This window comes from Carya illinoinensis, chromosome 1, assembly GCF_018687715.1.
Source record: "Carya illinoinensis cultivar Pawnee chromosome 1, C.illinoinensisPawnee_v1, whole genome shotgun sequence".
NCBI classification, from domain to species: Eukaryota; Viridiplantae; Streptophyta; class Magnoliopsida; order Fagales; family Juglandaceae; genus Carya; species Carya illinoinensis.
Window position 1 is genome coordinate 36,004,944 of NC_056752.1, and position 18,687 is coordinate 36,023,630.

General features: G+C 34.4%; 1 protein-coding gene across 1 annotated transcript; it reads left to right on the forward strand.

Moving 5' to 3' along the window:
* The first annotated feature begins 6,699 nt into the window (after nucleotides 1-6,699).
* LOC122316324 (F-box protein PP2-B11-like) lies at nucleotides 6,700-10,763 on the forward strand. Its single transcript, XM_043132857.1, has 3 exons — nucleotides 6,700-7,070; nucleotides 9,914-10,053; nucleotides 10,156-10,763. Exons 1-3 carry the CDS (start codon nucleotides 6,783-6,785, stop codon nucleotides 10,580-10,582), a joined length of 855 nt encoding a protein of 284 aa, XP_042988791.1. The 5' UTR covers nucleotides 6,700-6,782; the 3' UTR covers nucleotides 10,583-10,763.
* Nucleotides 10,764-18,687: the final 7,924 nt, after the last annotated feature.

Here is an 18,687-nt window from a genome sequence, read left to right on the forward strand (position 1 = left end):
GATTTAAATATATTTTTATACTAACTTGTTTTATGCAATCTGATTGGTTGTGCCGAGCCTTGGGTCCAAGGAGTATGGATTTATAGATTTTAGTTGTTGTCAGATATGAGCCTTGGGCCAGATTGGAGGATGGGTTAATTGTGGAGTTGGTTTGTGGATTTATGCACTTCAATTTGTGATTGGTGTATTTTATTTGATGTGTGACGTGCCATGACATCATATATACTTTTTGCATGTATTTTAATGTGTCATGTTTGAAAACTAAGCTTTTGTGTTAAGAAATGATTTTAGGTGGATATTTAATGAACGGATTGAAAGGAATGAAAAAAAGGAAAAATGAATTGTAGGGATCGTGGTAAGTAGGGACAATGGTAAGTCTCGCCAGTGATTCCCGCCTACGGTGCTAACTGTAGGAAGGTAGTAAGCAAAGATTGTGGTAAATCTCACCTGTGAATTCTGCCTACAGTATGAGCTGTAGGGCTGGTGGTAAATCCCGTCTGTGATTCCCACCTATGGTGCTAACAATAGAAATTGTGATAAGCAGGGATGGTGATAAGTTTCGCCTGTGATTCCCATCTACAGTGACTGAATGAATGGATACTTTGAGCCATTTTCTTAGAAAATGGTAGTTTATGATTAAATGGATACGATGACCATTTTCTAGAAAAATTATGGATTTATGTTTGAGCCATTTTCTGAGAAAATAGCGGATGGTATTTAATGGCGTATTTTAAATGGAATTTTTAGCATGTGTTGGAAAAATGGTCATTTTCAAATAAAATGATGCTTTTTGGCCTCATCCATGTTTCATCATGTGCACGCATACATGTTGGTTGCATTAATGTATTTTTATCTCTTGAGTTGCTTGGTTGATTATTTATTGAGATTCATAATCTCACTGTGGTAATCCTACCTTATAGTTCTATTTTATGAAATCGTAGATTTTGATACAAATGAGGACGTCGAGCTTGAAGGATCGGCTCCGCCAGAGGAGTAACATGTGGTTGCTTTTGGATCATGGGATTTGTTTTTTCACAGTGGCTTTTTGCTCAATTTGCTAGATAACTGTATAACCATTTTGAAGGATATTTATTTTGGTAGTTCTGTATTTAAAATTCTATTACTTAGTTGGCTATTTTTATTTATCCCTTACGATGTTTCTTGTACATTTTCTTCATATACACACACTTAGCCCTTGTTGTTTAGAATGTGTGACCCCTATTGTAATCATCCCGATGCCACGATTCTCACATTTTCTTATGTGGGAGTCAAGGTGTCACAGGCATCAGGAATTAAGGACAGTACTGTATGTATGTAATTAGAGGACTCAAAGCTAGCAGTTGGTAATTAATTAGGATATTCACTCTCATACATATCATGAAAAGGTCTTATGGTCTTAAGATTACTAATATATGGTCAGAAGGTGTACTTATTGAGAACATTTATGTGCCTAGTGCAGGGAGTATTAATGGACCTCCAAACTCTAGATCTAGATTCATCCACCATCTCTTTATCACCCTTTCTCTTTATCCTAAGAGGGATTTGAGAGAGGATGATCCTTTGTCACCCTCTCTTTTTGTCCTTTGTGCTGAATGTTTGAGCACTTCATTGAATTCCTATGAGAAACAGAAGCTTACAAAAGGGGTGCAAGTGGCTCAGGGAGGAACTAGCATAAACCATCTGCTCTTTGCAGATGATTGCATCCTTTTTGGGAGGGCTAAGATAGAAGAATGGTATAAGATTCAAGAGGTTTTGAAGACCTACGAGAAGGCCCCAAGGCAGTTTCTAAACAATGAAAAAACATCAGTCTTCTTTAGCAACAATACAAGGGAAGGGGACAAGAAGGTGATTTTAGAAGCTAGCAACTCTATAGCTTGTGGAAGCTACGAGAAGCACTTAGGTCTGCCTGCTTTAGTGGGAAGATCTAAGTTCAATAATTTTAGAGTTTTAAAAGAAAGAGTTTGGCAGAAAATTACAAGTTGGAAAAATAATTTCTTATCACAAGCTGATAAAGAAATTATGATCAATGCACTATTATAAGCCATACCCACTTATACGATATCTATTTTCAAGTTACCCAAAAGGCTATGCCAGGAGATTAATATATTTTTTTTCTAAATTCTGGTGAGGAAATCAACAGGAAGGGAAGAGCATTCATTAGAGAAAATGGGAGAAAATGGGAATACAGAAAGGGAATAGTGATTTAGGCTTTAGAGACCAAGAGAGCTTCAATTATAGGCATACTAGTTTCATGGATGCAACGCTTAGCTCACTGCCCTCTTTAATGTGGAGAAGTATTTGGTCTGCCTAGGACCTTGTTAAAAAGGGGACAAGGTGGAGAGTGGGAGATGGTAGTAAGATAAAAATCTGGGGCTCAAAATGGTTATCCTCTCCATCATCTTTTTCCATTCAATCTCCAGTTTCAGTTCTGCATGCAAATGCTAAAGTTGAAGAATTAATTGTCAAGCACAAGGGGGAATGGAATGAAGGAAGAATTCGAGCAATCTTTTCAAAAGAAAAGGTGGAATAAATTTTGAGTATTCCCTTGAGTAGGGGCAAGGCTCAAGATAAGCTTGTTTGGGGCCCTTCTAAGAAGGGAGTGTTCTCGATGAGAAGTACTTATTTTTTACAATTGGATAGACTTAAGAAAAGCAGAGGAGATAGCTTAAGGGGGGCTTTACAGTATGATAGGTGGAGAAATGTTTGGAATCTTGAAGTGTCAAGTGTGGCAAAGTCATTCATGTGGAAAACTGGAAATAATGTGTTACCTACAAAAGAGAATTTGTTCAAAAGAAAGGTAGTAGAGGATAAAAGTTGTCCAGTCTACGATGTAGAAATAGAAACAATCATGCATGTCTTATGGGAATGCCCAGCAGCCAACGACATATGGGCAGAGGTTAGAAGTTGGGTTCAGAAATGGGGTTGATCAGAAGATGAATTCATGCTGCTGTGTGAGAAGCTGATGGATAGACTGAGCTTAAGCAAGTTGGAAGAAATGGCAGTCCTATTCAAGGCACAGGAAGAAATGGAAGAAATGTGCGGTGGCACAGGAATGAATTTGTGTTTGAAAAAAGGCAAAGTCATCCCAAATGCCTTTTGAAGGCAGCAAGTGAAGCCTTAATTGAGTACAAGGCAGCTCAGCTTGTTCAAATACAGGTTGGGAAGGGGCCAATTAGTATTACAAGGGGTTTAACGAAGTGGAAAAAACCAGAATGTGGAAAAGTGAAGGTTGTGATCATAATTAGAGATGAGGAGGAAGGGGCTTTGGTTGCTGTTTGTGATCAAAAAGCTAATGTGGATAACCCAGTGGTGGCAGAGTGCTATGCATTGAGGATAGCTTTGGAGTTATGCAGGTAACTTAATATACATATGGCTATGTTTGAAGAAGATGAAGGAATATTATAGAAGCAGTGCAAAGTATTGAAGAAGAGCTGTCGGTTTTTTATTCTTTAGTTGATGATGTAAAGTTTTTCTTTCATAGTAGATCTGACTGGTTTCTTCAGTTTCTTTACAGAGAAACAAATATAGTGGCACACACTTCAGCTAGAAAAGCTTTAAATTTTATAGAAAAAACAGTATGGATAGAAGATGTACCAGACTGTATAACAAGAGTCTAGAGATCATTGATAAACATTGTATTACTTGAATTTGAGAAATGAAATATTGCGGTATTGTTTCAAAAAAAAAAAAGATTCATCCACCATCAGTGAACGTACGTCGCTCAAAAGCTGGAGAACTCCAAACTCATGTCGGTAAAAACGTTAGGGGGCCGGCCGGTGACTTGTTGCTCCGGAAATTACTGCAAGCAGTACCTCTAAGAGACTAAAAAGCTAGTAATTAACTAAACTATTTATTAATTAGGAATTTTCTGATATAAATGAGATTTTAAAAATTAAAAAAAAAAATACTCAGTACCGTTAAATTAATATTATATCGTATAAGCCGGTCTTTGGTATAACCACCACAGTACTATATTGTTACGTGTCCCAATTAAGGGCCGAAGCCCAAATTTTTTTTTTTTTTTTTTTTTTTTGGTATACCACAGTACTATACCTTTTTAGGTATAGTAAGTGGTAACGATTTTTATCATTGAGTTTTGTTATATACAAATACAGTCGCGTATTAATCTGTATCAATACTGATTCATTCATATTTAAAATTTAAATTAACACTGTTTTTAATAAAATCTATTTTTTGACCAATCACATCATATTGGTGCACAATTATGCTTGCAACTATATTTTTCCTTTATCATTAATTCAGTTTTTACTACCTATATTGTTATATCAAATTAAATGTTGGGACCGGTTGATATATTTTATGAGTAATATTACATACAATTGTGGAGTGTGTAAATGATATGTAATCACTTTGAAAAAGTGTAGGATCCATAATTAAAAATTTAATTTTTTTTTATGAAGGTCCTGTACGTATTAATTCAATTTTTTAACTGCACAATATTTACACAACTACAACTGTAAATATCATTTTTATTTTATTACTGCCTAAAATATGTATATGCTTGCATTTTAGTGAAGGCATCCGCATCTTACCTGACCGGCACCTCGTAGGTCATGGACAGATCAATAGTCCACTCATATCCTCCTCTCATGTCCTTATAATGAGTTGGCGGATTCTCTTCCTGTTTGGAAATGCGGGGCGGGTGACAAGAGGGTCTCTCTACCTGTCCCGCATTTGGATATATACATCCGGCCAATATATGAATTCTTTCCTGCCTCCTTGTATTTATCAAATTTTCTAGTAATATATATTGAATTTCTTGAGACAAAAATGATAGTTTTTAAGAAAACAAATAAAAACATTTTTGTTGTAGTGTTAGTATATATAATAACGTTCGTCGTGTTAATATATATATATATATACAGAGAGAGAGAGAGAGAGAGAGAGAGAGAGAGAGAGAGATACACCAGTACACTAGCCATGCATGAGCTCTATCGATCGTATAGATCATATATATATAGTTAGATCGTTAGTTAAAATACATACCACTCTAGCTAGGATAGTGAGATTTATAGCTAGATAAGGTACGTGTGATCTCTATAGATGAGCCAGACCACCGACGATCTTGTAAAATATAGCTAGCTAGCTAGGGTATGCCACCTCTATTAAGCCTATGCAGATCAGATAGTGATTAATTAGTAATCAGTGGTATAATTGATAGGCGAGCAAATTAGTCATCAGTACTTAATTCATGTTATTGTTCTATTAATTATTTGATTTCTGGTTTTTGTTTTTATAGGAAATCCAACCACGTTACTCGTCAACAAAAGTATTACATATTTGTATAATCATTCCAAAGAAATGATACGTAAAAGAAATTTGGGACTAAATCCCACCAAACAAACATATCAGGAACTTGCAAAACGTGTTGAGCTAACTTGTGTGCAACCATATTGCCAAGTCTTCCAACATATTGAATACTACAAGTCTAAAAGTAGTTCATAAGTCTAATAGTATCCTTTTGCAAATTACCGGCCAGCAAAGACATGGGACTGGAATCAGTTTATAGAGCTTTCACCATCATGTATGAATCAGTTTCTACCATCAGATTAGTGATCCTCGTATGCATACATACCATCAGTTTCTTGTTTTATATATGTTTCAAACTTTTTTAAAGAAATATTATATAATTTTACTATAATCTTTAATTTAATTAATGAGAAAATCATCTCTGATTTTGGAGGGATACTTTTAACTAGCCAAACATCACCTTATATAGAGCTTTGTTATGATGAAAGGGTACTTTGAATGTAAAAATAAATAAAATTAATTACACATTATTTTTATCCACCCTTGAGAGGCATTAATCAATGATCTCCCGTTCCTTTAGCCCTGATTTTATTCGTATAAAAATACTTCTTTCAACTATTTTTTTTTTTCCTGATCTCTTGCAAATACTATTTGCTTGTTTATATATATAAATATATATATATATATATATATCCTTTCAAGTCGGGCGGCAAAGTTTAAATTCCATTAATAAATTAGAGCAGGAACTCGACCCATTTTTCATTTGTTATAAATAACTCTATGCATATTAGAGCTGTTAATAATTTATTGTCAATAGGTACTGCTTTTGGTAGTACGCAGTGGTGAGGGAGTACTTATGAGTGATATATATTGCATAAAGAAAAATTTTATTTATATATATATATATAGTACTTATAACATAGCCATACGTATTCATGACGCGTTAACTACTAAAAATGGTATAAATCTTACATTTTTGAGATTTTAAATTTAAATTAAAAAAATTATATTAATAAAATGTATTCAATGGAATTTTTTATTTGTGCTCGGGAAAAACAGAAAGGAAAAGGAAAAAAAATTATATATATTTGTTTTTATACATTTATGAATGGAGGTTTTGAACTCTAGAACTTTATTTTAAAATATTAGAATTATGCCAATCAGACCACCGTAGGAATTTAATATTAAAAAACTAAAAAATAAAAAAAGATATACCTGTAGTAATTGTACGTCCAAGCTGTGCTTAACATATAGATATGGTCCAATTCTATACGCATGACTTTCTAGATTTCGTGTGCCTTGCAACGTATACATGCTTTACACATGGCAACTTTTGAAAGTCTTTACTATGAATTACTGGGTCCCATATATTTATATTTTGCATTGAAATTATCGAAAGTCTTTACTCACGTAGGGCCGCTCAAATCTTGCCCTCGCATTTTCAGTAGATATATTATCATGTTTAAGCACACAGAAAACTTGCAAGAGAAGAATTGGGAATTAAGGGAGAAATGGATCAAACGGATATGACAAGGATCCTGCCCGAAGACTGCATCGCCAACATTATTTCCAACACGAGTCCTCGCGATGCATGTAGATTGTCGCTGGTTTCTCGAGCCTTCAGAACAGCTGCGGCTTCCAATCTCGTGTGGGAGAGGCTTCTGCCATCCGGTTATCAGGAGATCATTTCTCGATCACCAGTTTCCTCAGCGTCGTCGTCGTCCTTGAATATGTTGCCCAGGAAGGATCTTTATTTCCATCTTTGCGACAATCCTACCTTCATTAGCAACGGTAACATGGTGAGCAAAAAACGCTACCTCTTAGCTAGCACCTTTTAATATATGTGTATATTTACTAATTGTTTTCATCACTTAGGAAATTAAGGATCATAATTCGTTTCTATATTGATTTCGCTTCAAAATATGAACATGAACATGGAGATCTGGAGCTATATAGCATGAAATGATTAATAATTAACATGTCCATGTTTGTAGACATGATGTAGTATTGGATGTTTGTAGTGTTAACGTCGTGTCACACCTCTAATATGCGGCCCAAGGCAAAAAATCTCCTTACATGTAGCATTGAAGAAGAAATATTAATATGTATGTAGGTCAATTAAGCAACATCATGAATTAGATCGGTCGTTTGTTGTTAGCTAGACAAGTAATTTTCCATGCAGATTCTCTTCCTTCGGGTACTGTTCGAGCACGTAGTACTACTACGCCACCAGCCATTAAAGAGAGAATAAATCCTAGAAAGGCCAGGCATTAGTTGCGAAACGGTCCCCCCCCCCCCCCAAAAAAAAAACTAATTCTATAAGATTAGATGATTTTTATCCTTAGATAGTTGCATATATAATTATTGGATATGTGAAAAAAGTGAAATCCACTATTAAATAAATTAATTTTTTATATGTCTCGTATTTATTTACTTTTTTAAAAGAATTATGCAGTACTTACGTACTATATGACTGCAAATATCATTTTTTCTTTCTTATATGGGGCCAGGGTTCTTTCAGAGAACCGTTACATCCACTTGGTCTAACCAAATTTTCCAACCTGACCATAAACAAGACGGGTCAGAAACATAAATTTTCGATTTGGTTCCGATACAAGTCGGGTATTGCTCGATACTCTAAATTGATATCCGAATTACTTTATCTATCTCGCACCTCCCTCACTCTTTCCGTCTCTCAAATGAATCGAGTTCATTTCCATTTAAATGGCCCAAGAAACAAATCGGTTTCTTGATTCATTTCTCGGGCCAGTTATGAGGACGTGAGAACTACAATGCTTGTACTAATAGACAAAGAGATTGGAATCCGGTCCATCCGGAGCGGCATCCTTGCTCGATTACGTATACATGCGTCGTCTTTGGCATTCCTTCACCATTTCCTGTCTTCGAGAGCCAAAAAAAGATTTTTGTGAAAACTGTGTCGTTCCACATCTAGATCTTACAGCATACTTGTGCATAATTTAGCACTATATTCAAAAGTGTCTTTTCTTGTCTTGATTGTGATCAAATATTTTTATTTGGGGGTAATGAATCGGGTCGGTTCAGGTCGAAAACCCATTTCAACTTCGGGACATAAATTCGGATAATATGATCAAGCTAGAATTGGTTTATCTGGTCAGCTCGAAAGAGTTTTTTGAGACGAGTAATCGTCCATCCTATGAATCATAGTTAGAAGTGATGCATTGAGATATTCTATAATTGCCTTTATTCTTAATATGTCATTAGAATAACTAAACTTCATTAATTGCCTTTATTCTTAATATGTAATTAGAATATCTAAACTTCTATGGGTAGGTTTGGCAAAAGCATGCATCTCAACTCAAAATTCTTATCTCAACTCAAAATTTCCATCTCATCATTATAATTTTTCTAAATTCTCACACAAAATATAATAAACAATTTAACTTTTTCAAATTCCAATTCAACTTTTTCAAATCTCAAAACAATAATAATACTCAAAAATAATATTTTAAACTTTTATCTCAATCCAAAATTCTCATCTTACTTACCAAAACTGTTATTTTGATATAGTGCTAAATTGGATATTTGGGTAAAAACACTACAAAAACGGTTGTTTACACTTTGTATCAAAACTGTTAGAATTTACCCATGAAAAATTATATATCTAAGTTGGCGTGAAAGGCAAATGGACAGTACTTCACACTCACTTACATGACATGATTTTATTTGCAAGCAAATTTAATTTTAAATTATTTATACAAACCAGATCATATCATATCAATGGTGTGGCGGAGATATTTGCAAATATAATTATTGGAATTGACAAATAGCACCTTTGATCACACTCGGCTTTTATTATTAAAAGAATTGGGCAAAATTAGGCTTCGTAGCATAATTTTGACATGGGATTTTAATAAGGTTTGCATCACAACTTTTTAATATTACATCACAATGGAAATGCTCATTCCTATCATTATCTTTAAGTTTAGGAATATGATGGAAATGCTCATAATTCCTATCATTATCTTTGGTGACAAAAGTGAAATTCTTAAAATATTCAAGCTCCATAAGTTTTTCAGAGAAAAAAGGTTTACTTTTTTTTTTAAGGAAGGAAAAATAGTGGCCCACTATATTTTAAAAACATTATAAAAATGTGTTTTTAAGAATTTTACAATAATAGTACCTCCAATTTCTCAAACGGATTTTTTGGATAGTGAAATGAGATAAGATGGTTTTAGATAAGTTAAAAATTGAATAAAATATTGTTAGAATATTTTTTTTTTTTTAGATCTGAAATAATCGAATTGAAATTTAAAAAAATTGAATTTTTTATTATATTTTGTATGAAAATTTGAAAAAATTGTATTGATGAAATGAGATGGGTTGAAAGTGTTTTTCAATCCAAAAGGGCCTTTAAAAGATTCCTCTCATCTTTGGAGAAATGGCTTTTCCCCAATATTGAATAATGATTATTCCTATAGAATGGCTATTCTTTATTTTTAAAAAGCAACCAATTTCTTTCCAGCATCATATTTCACACACCAATTAAACGCACCCTATGTATTTAATTTTCTTCATGAAGTTCCAAATGTATATAATATCTCTATTTTTCTATCCATACTCTGTTTTGGTGGTTTTTATGATTGGCCAAGTGATTCAATAGACTTTTGCAATACACAAATGGAGTGGGAAAAAATGTTATATGATGGGTGCAAGGGAACTATCCATAGTATGGGGAGACACTCCACAATACTGGAAATGGACTTATTCAGCTGATCAGTCACCACATTTACCAAAGTCCAGGTCTCTCTCTCTCTCTCTCTCTCTCTCTCTCTCTCTCTCGTCAGTGATCTATATATATATGGGGGTGATCATATATATTCTGAGTATATAAAATGTGCGCAGATTCTCAGAGGTTGCTCATCTTTTGCATGTTTGTTGGCTTGAGATAAAAGGTAGTGTTGAGACTAAAACCTTATCCCCAAATACAACATATGGCGCATACTTTATTTACACCATTGGGACACGTCCGTACGGGCTTTGCCATCCTGTGAAGGTGTCTCTTAGCATTGAAAACGAGATTGACGGTGAAGCTACCAATGCTTACCTGCAACCAATAACATGGAGAGATCATAGGCCTCGTGGGCAGGATGGACGGCTTCCATGCGTGAGAGAGGACAGGTGGATGGAGATTGAGATTGGGGAGTTCTTCAATCATGGCCAAGCTAATAACGTGTTAGAGATGAACTTGTGGGAGACTGAAGTTGGTGAATGGAAATCTGGCCTTGTTGTCCATGGCATTGAGCTTCGGCCAAAAGAAAGGAAAAAATAATTCATTAGTAGAATGAATGCAGGCTGCTTAATTGTGTTATGGATTCCTATTTCTTCCTTTTTATTCTCTAGATCAGTACTGATCTAGAATATTATATTGAAGTTGCATGGTAACCGGAAGTTCTGTATGCATGAATCATTTCATATTATTGCTTAATTGGTTTTGATGATGTCGCATTTTTCATTCGACTACCTTCAATTTTGAGGCTCTAGAATGAAGTTTATTGATGAAAATTATGCCTATGCTATGCTTGATTTTATTTTCAGATGTGTTGTGTTTTCCACAAATGGTCACAAATATATCACCTTTGGGCATATCAAAGATCAATTTGTGCACTAAAACACAAAATTTTCAGTGTATGATGAGTTCCATGGAGGTTCTTGCACTACAAGAGACTGCATTTTTTTGGGATGAAATTTCCTCCCAGAAAATGCAGTTTTTGTCCCAAAACATTATTGGAGACATTCTCCATGTCGTCCCTAAAAGTGATCCGTTGCATTTATGCTGGCCGTTCAAATGATGGTTGTAAATGTGAATGATTATCGTTCAAACTGAATATTTTACGTTCAAACACTAATAAAAGGTATAGTAAATTATAAATTTAAAATAACAAAACTATATTTAAAAGTTATTATTGAAACATCACAATTGTTCAAATTTTGCACTAAAACATATTGTAAACTTAGTACAATAATTCCAAAAGACATAAAAATTAAGAGAATAAGTTCTAAGTTGGTGGTGGCATAAAGTTCTGAGACATCATTAACTGCATCTATTCCAACATTTATTGGAATTGAATTTCCATCTCTCTCCACAATTCTTGTCATTGTTGTTCTCCTAACCACGCCTCCATATCAATTGCCTAATGTAAGTGATCCTCCAACTCTAGTTGCTTTTACTTCAATTGTTTGATATCGCGCCTTGCTTCCTCTAAATCCTAAGAGATAGGAGTGTTCGACCGGGTTTTGGACCGAGCATTCGGGTATACCCAACCTGGAATCCAGATTTCAAATCCTGGTCGGAAATCGGCCTGGATATATCCAGGTTCTGAAATCTAGATTAATCCGAGTTTTTACAACCTGGAAATCCAGGTTCTGGGTCAAACCCCCCCCCCCCCCTTTTTTTATTTTAACAAAAGTCTGTATTATTAAATTTTTTTCAAGAAAAACATAATGGTGAAAAGCATTTTTTTTTTTAAATCTAAAAGCCTATATTCTATTACAATTTTTTCAAGAAAAAATTTTGAAAAGCATATTTTTTTTGTATATATAATAGAATTAATTACCTTGTTAACTAAAAAAGAGAAATTCAATATTTATCATATAAAATGCATGCAACACATAATGCAATTCACTCCATATTACATTATTTAGTATTTATACATTACATTACAAATACAAAATTACAGTATATGAAAATTATATATCTAACGGTCCTGTTGTATTGCATGACCCATGAAAATTAAATATCTATGGTCTTTTTGGAAGCTATAGCAATTTCTCATAGCACATCTGCATGTCCATTCAAAAGGAAATAATGTCAATAAATTATACAATAAAAATATTCTATAAGCTGCAAATAATGTCAACAAATCTTTTAACTTTTCCAAAACACAAATAGATGATGTTATGGGTCCTTCAAGTCCACTGGCAAGCATTTCACTCATAAATCTACCTGCAGTTTAGCAATAAACTGAAACTAAACCTAAGTATTCTCTTCTAGATTTGACTTCAGTGTAACTTACACAATGACTGTTTCCTGAAGAATTCAACTATGAGGCGTTACAATAACATGGGCCCAAAATTAACGAATCAAGTTACTTAAATAGCAATGTAATAGTTAACACTATAACAGTGAATAATAATATGGCCATTGTTAAGCTGTTAATGAATCTACAATTCACACAAAAGAAGCAGTTTATCTAAAAGTAAAGGGTGGTTAATTAGCGTTTCAAGATCAAAAGCGCGCCAAAAGGGTATGTTTCTTCCAACGCCTTGCCTTATCATCAAGGACTTGAAGGAAAATAAAGGGTCCAGCAATCTTCTGAGCCTACACCACTAATAATTGATTCAGGAGAGAGTTCATGAAATTGGAAGCCACAGTCACTATAATTAAACCAAAAAACCTTTGCATCTTCACTGTTGTTTATCTTTCTTAAAACAAAGTTACACCAAAAAAATAAAACAAAACCTTTTAATTGTTTCCCAGTCTTTCATTTCCTGATCATTCAAACAGCTCAATATTCAAATTCGAGTTTTTCCATTGGAACAGTATCTCAATAACCAAACATACCCTGATACGCAAACAGAATTTAAGACAACACATATAACTCAACAAAGCTTGAATAAAAAGAAGAAGAATAAATAATTAGATCTGAGAAGAATATAACTCACATCTTCTTAACTAAAACTATAAATGCGAATAAAGAAAAGAGAAGGCATGTAAATCTTATATCAAAAACTACACAAACCACCAAGAGAAGATAACTATGCAAAATAAATCTACTAAAATTGTTTTATGTCATTATATTTGCCAGAAATGTTTGCCTTAGTATGAGTTCATTACAGATTCACATGATCACTGGCTATAGGATTCAAAACCAACAAACTACAAACTCACAAATCTATATCTAACCCATAAAAATACTCCTCAAACATTCTTCCATTCAAACATTCTCATCGAAACAGATCCAAATCAACAAATAGATTCAACAGAGAGAAGAAAACAAACCCAAATTGGCTGGCGGTAGTTTCTGTTGAAGGTGGTGATCCAAACGTCCGGCAAGAGAGCAACGATGGCAGTCATGACACTGCAGTGGTCTGGTGAGAGAAAATGGCAGCAAAGGCACGATGCAGTGGCTAGGGTTTCCTCTTAGAGAGAGAGAGAGAGAGTGTGTGTGTGTGTGTGAGTGTGTGTGTGTGTGTGAGAGAGAGAGAGAGAGAGAGAGAGAGAGAGAGAGAGATTTGGGGGCTTCTAATCTGAAGAGTAAAACTCGCCTAGATCCTCAAAAATACAAAAAAAATACCATGGTAGATCTGGCCAACCAAAACACTACTCACACACTACCAACGCATTGAAGAAGCAAATCCAACGCACAGCCATGACCACGAGAAAGGTGATCGGGGTACTAAGTAGAGCCCCATAGAGTGAGATCGAGTGACGGGGGCAACATGGAAGAGGATTCGACAGTGCTGCAACTACTGCACTGGCTGGGACTTAGAAGAGAAACAGAAGTTAGACAGAGAAGTGAATAAGGCTTACGAGAGAGAGAGAGAGAGAGAGAGAGAGAGAGAGAGAGAGAGAGCGAGGGAGGCAGGGTTGGAATACCAGGTTTTTTTTAATATATATAACCCAGGTACCGGGTTTCATAACCATACCCAGACCAGATTGGTCCAAGTTTTGTAATGCGGGTTCCAGCCCCAATTTGATCTAGGCCGAAACCTGAGTTCTAAACCGGGCCAGGATGAACAATCCTACTGAGAGATATTATTCAATCTTCTTTGAGATGAGGTTAAGGACAAAGGCTTCATGCAACATCCTAAACTCCTCAAATATCCAGAATGGGATTTAAGAACATAAGTAAAAATCGGAACATTGCTAACAGATGATTCATCAAATGTAACATTTTTCTGTAGTGCAACCATTTTCTCTTACAAAAGAACAAAAGAGAAAATACAGGTAGAATCAATAACATAAATATTATTAGGCAATAAAAATGAATTAAACTTACATAATTTCTTCTGCTTCATGACTAGTCCTAACACCATCATATTTGTATGCGATTTAGCATATAATTGGATCAGATTATAGCAAGTAGGACTATCTTGCTTCTATAAAAGGAAAGTATATGTTACAACTTAAATCACAAATGTTGATATATTAATATTTAACGGGAACTCGTATAATGTTACCAATTTCTTTGATAGTCAATGAAAAGGTCTACAACCCGCATATCTTCAAATTTGATCTACTTGTTATGTTGACAATACTCTGTTGCTACAAGAAAAGAAGAAATCTTATTACTATATTTGTTTCTTGCATCTAACATATAATGAAATTTTCACTATCAAACTTTTAATAGTCTGCATGACATCTACCTTTTTACTTTGAGAATGCATCATTTATCAACTCCTCAACCGTTACTCGCTCCTTTTGCCAGCCAAAATTAAGCTTAAACTCATCCTTGAAAAAATTATGAACGATAAGAACATAAACAAACTACTTATAAATGAAGTATTAAATAAATAACATTTTTTTCTAGCTAAGTTAGTACCAGACAATGATTGAGCTGAAATATTGCATATTTTATATACTTAGAACCAATATACTTTATTTATTTTATTACATTATTATTAGTTTTAGATGAAAAATTTGTTAAGATGCATAAATCTAAATTGTGATTTAAATTGGTTAATAGCATGATTTTATGCTTAATTTTATAACTTGTGATTTAATTGGATAATATTTTTTTACATGCATAACACAATTTTGATATTCTATTCTTTCTTTTTATTTTATTTTATTTTTCTTATTTCCTTTTCATTTTAGGTCCAAAGAATACAACAATTAAAAAAGAGAAAAGTTAAAAAAGCAAAAAAGACTTTGATTGAGGCACGAAGGGATTTCTTTATTTGGTATTATAAGACTTTAAGACTTGGACGGCAAACATGAATTCTGGATGGACTTTTGACCTACACATATATTTCTTTTCTTTAGAGGCATGCATTTCGGCCGCACACTTATAATTCTTTTGATTTAGTTAAATTCACGATGCACGTCAATTGGAATTGAGACTTCAACTCACGCACGACATCATTTATTTTGACCCAGGCCGCAACACATTTGGAGGATTCTTATTCAAGGTTGCGCTGCACATAACTATTTTTTGGGGCGGCATTTTCACTGATTCTCCTGGGGACCTAGAGGCCGCACACATCTTCTTCTTCTTTTTCTCTGGGGCATTTTATTCATTTCAACGTCGTGGGCATATATTCAATTAGCACCGCATACTTTTATATTTTCAATCAAGCAATTTAGCATCGGATGCACTTTTATTTCTCTGGAAATTTTTCTGCGCCGTTGAAGAGCTCTTTAAGGAGTCCAATTACTATTACAGTCCAACCTTTTCTACTGCTTTCAATCTCCATCTCCGTTTATTTGGTTTGATCTTTTCATTCCCTACTTTTTATTTAATTTCAATTTGAATTTTATGGTATATTCTTGATATATTTGGATTAAAAGTTTGAGCATTTTATTTACTATTTATTTTATTTTATATTAGTTATTTTTCTTGTTTCTTTAAACTCCTATTAAATATGCATTCTTATTACATTTTAGATTAAATTCAGTTTTATTATTTAATTTTCAGATTAATTAAAATTGTTTAGCGTAGTTGAATCTTTCATTGTAAATTTCAATTTATTAGTCTTTTAAGTTCCATTTCGACATTAAAAAAAATTTAAAAATATAAATCTAATTTATGACTAGTACCCTTTTTATTTCCATTACACTCTTCCATTCATTGACACATTGTACATACTACCACTTTTATTTGTGAAACTTTTCACCATTTTATACGAGTTCAGATTTAAATAACTTTTTCTGAAGAGACGATCTAGTAATTTTATTCCTAATTATTACACGACATCCTCCTGCACTTAGGATAACCTTTATACTACTCATTTTTTAGTGAGTCAAGTTTTTTGCGCCGTTGCCGGGGATAGTTGTTTAATTTAAATTTAAACTTGTTATTTTTTTATCTTTCACGATCTTATCTCTGATTACACATTTCATTTGTCATCTATCACTCAGTTGCTTGAACCTTATATATGCTATTTAGACTTATGTTCCATATTATGGGTAAGAGATAGTTCAAATAGGCTGCTTAGAATCACATCAAGCATTGAGAGTAGTGTACACAGCTCAGAGATAGATAGACAATTAACTAATTTTTATGTGGTCTTTCACATCTTGGAGAATCTTGACCCAGACGATGAGGTTCATAGGTTATTGCTAGATGATTTGGCTCCTCCATATGTTGGCAATAAGGTGATCAAATAGGTTGATTGTCGAGCCTTCTTTCGCATATTGTAGTTGATTGTCTCACACAATATTGATGCAAGAAAACACGAGACAGATTTCGGAACGGATCAAGCTCAATTAATGTTACGGATGGCACAAGATAAGCCTATTAATCTATCTCTATACTTTCTCATCCACATCAAGGTAGTGTTTGGCTTTAGAAAGCCAAGTAGCTGGGTCGGACCCCTGAAAATGAGGAAATTCCAATTTGACACCGCTGGAATTAAATCTTCTTGGGTCCTAGTTTCCAAACTCGAATTGGAATTAGTTGGGGGGGGGGGGGGGGGGGGGGTGGGGGACTGTTCTATTGGGTGACAAGGGTACGTAGCATGTCCTTAATATCCTGAACATCAGTCTTGACATCATTGAGCTCTAGCCGAGTCTGGTCCATTTGAACTTGTAGAGTATCATTTTGTTGCTAGTGGTGTTGTTTAGAACGAGTGCTTTCAGCCATGGTAGTGTTTACAGTATGGGTATGTGTGGGTTAGAAGAATGTCTGGGTAGGATCGTCTAGTCTGGTACCAATTGTTAGAAGCCTGCTTGTGAATGGCTGGTGTATCAAGGGTAGATGATGGAAAACAAGGGATATGGTTGCTGCAATGGACAAGCAGAATGCACACCAAGTGTTTATCAAATTGCTAGAAAGGAAAGTTCATTATGCATTGCTACTATAGTAACTTCGAGGGCTCCCAAACCTCCTTACAGAAAATCAACATCTACAAAATTCCAAAGATCCCTCACAATAATTCCCCTCCTTGCCTTAATACACTGCACGCTAACAGAATTGTGACAAATTAAACTTACCACTAGCACTTGCTAACAAGTGACAGCTTGAACGCACTATTTGGAAGACTCTTCCAAACATTGCATTTTCAACTCTACTAACAACTTATTTAAACTGTGCGTAGCACCCCTAGCTAATAACATAAAACAGTGAGCAACACCCCTACCCTTTATAAAACGGTAGACTTGACTAACACTAAACGACTCTAACCAAAGTCAAAAGGATGCCTCTTCACAACGTCGTTTCCCTTTTTTTATAATATTTCTTCACTTCCCAGATGAGTTCGACAATTCTAGGCCAAACTTAGCACTTCGAGTTTCTCTTCTCTTCTTCTAGCTAGTTGCTTCTGTCGGAACCTTAACACTGACTACCAAGCAAACTAGAACAGAACAAGACAGACCAAGGACGTATACCTACTCTATGGGCTTAGTCCGTTCACTACATTTAGGTCCAACAAATTATAAACAGGCTAAGAAAAAAAACATAGCAAAACAACAATAAGGCCAACGAGCCCAAGACCCAGTTACATATCCTTTCACATGTTGGACTGTTACATGGCCATCACCAAGCACCTTGCACCATCTCTTTTGGTTGAATATATTATAATACGTTTACTGTTTATTCCGGACGCAGGTCTTAGGTTAGATGCAGATGCAGCTAGGCAAGGCTTATTAGATATTATGGATTAACTTTTAGATGAATGAAGCCTATTCGCATTCATTTATGTACACTTCCAGTCGAAAATTAAGATGGGACTCACGAGAAAAAGTGAAATTCAGTTCTTTTTTTTTTTTTTTTTTTTTTTTTTGTGGATTTTGCAATTTATAAAGAGATTTGCACCTACGTCGATCTTAAATTTTTATCTATTAATATTAATACTACTAATAATTACACTATATGTGTGTATATATATATTATATTTGTGCCGCAATTAATTTTTTTTTTTTTAAAGGAAACCTTTTCGTAGTACGCAGCTAGCCCATTTCAATGGACTTATTACGCGTTCAGAATAGTAGGGAAAGACATTAATACCGAAGCATGCAGAGATCATGTTGTTGTGAGCCATAATTAAAATAAATCATCAGCAACAGACAGCAAGGATGTTGACGAAAGATCGATGCGAAGCAAATAATGGAGACTTGGTTATGGTCTGATCTCAAGTTAATACAACAAAAATTCAACGGATCGATGTTCTCTAAGACCTTTTTTTTTTGGGGGGGTGGGGGGGTGTTAATAAAAC

Bases quoted from the DNA above. Each gene is read 5' to 3' on its own strand.
- LOC122316324 (XM_043132857.1), top strand. From the start codon at position 6,783: ATGGATCAAACGGATATGACAAGGATCCTGCCCGAAGACTGCATCGCC. The intron at 7,071-9,913 runs GTGAGCAAAAAA...GTGATTCAATAG, and splicing joins TCATTAGCAACGGTAACATG to ACTTTTGCAATACACAAATG. The intron at 10,054-10,155 runs GTCTCTCTCTCT...AAATGTGCGCAG, and splicing joins CCACATTTACCAAAGTCCAG to ATTCTCAGAGGTTGCTCATC.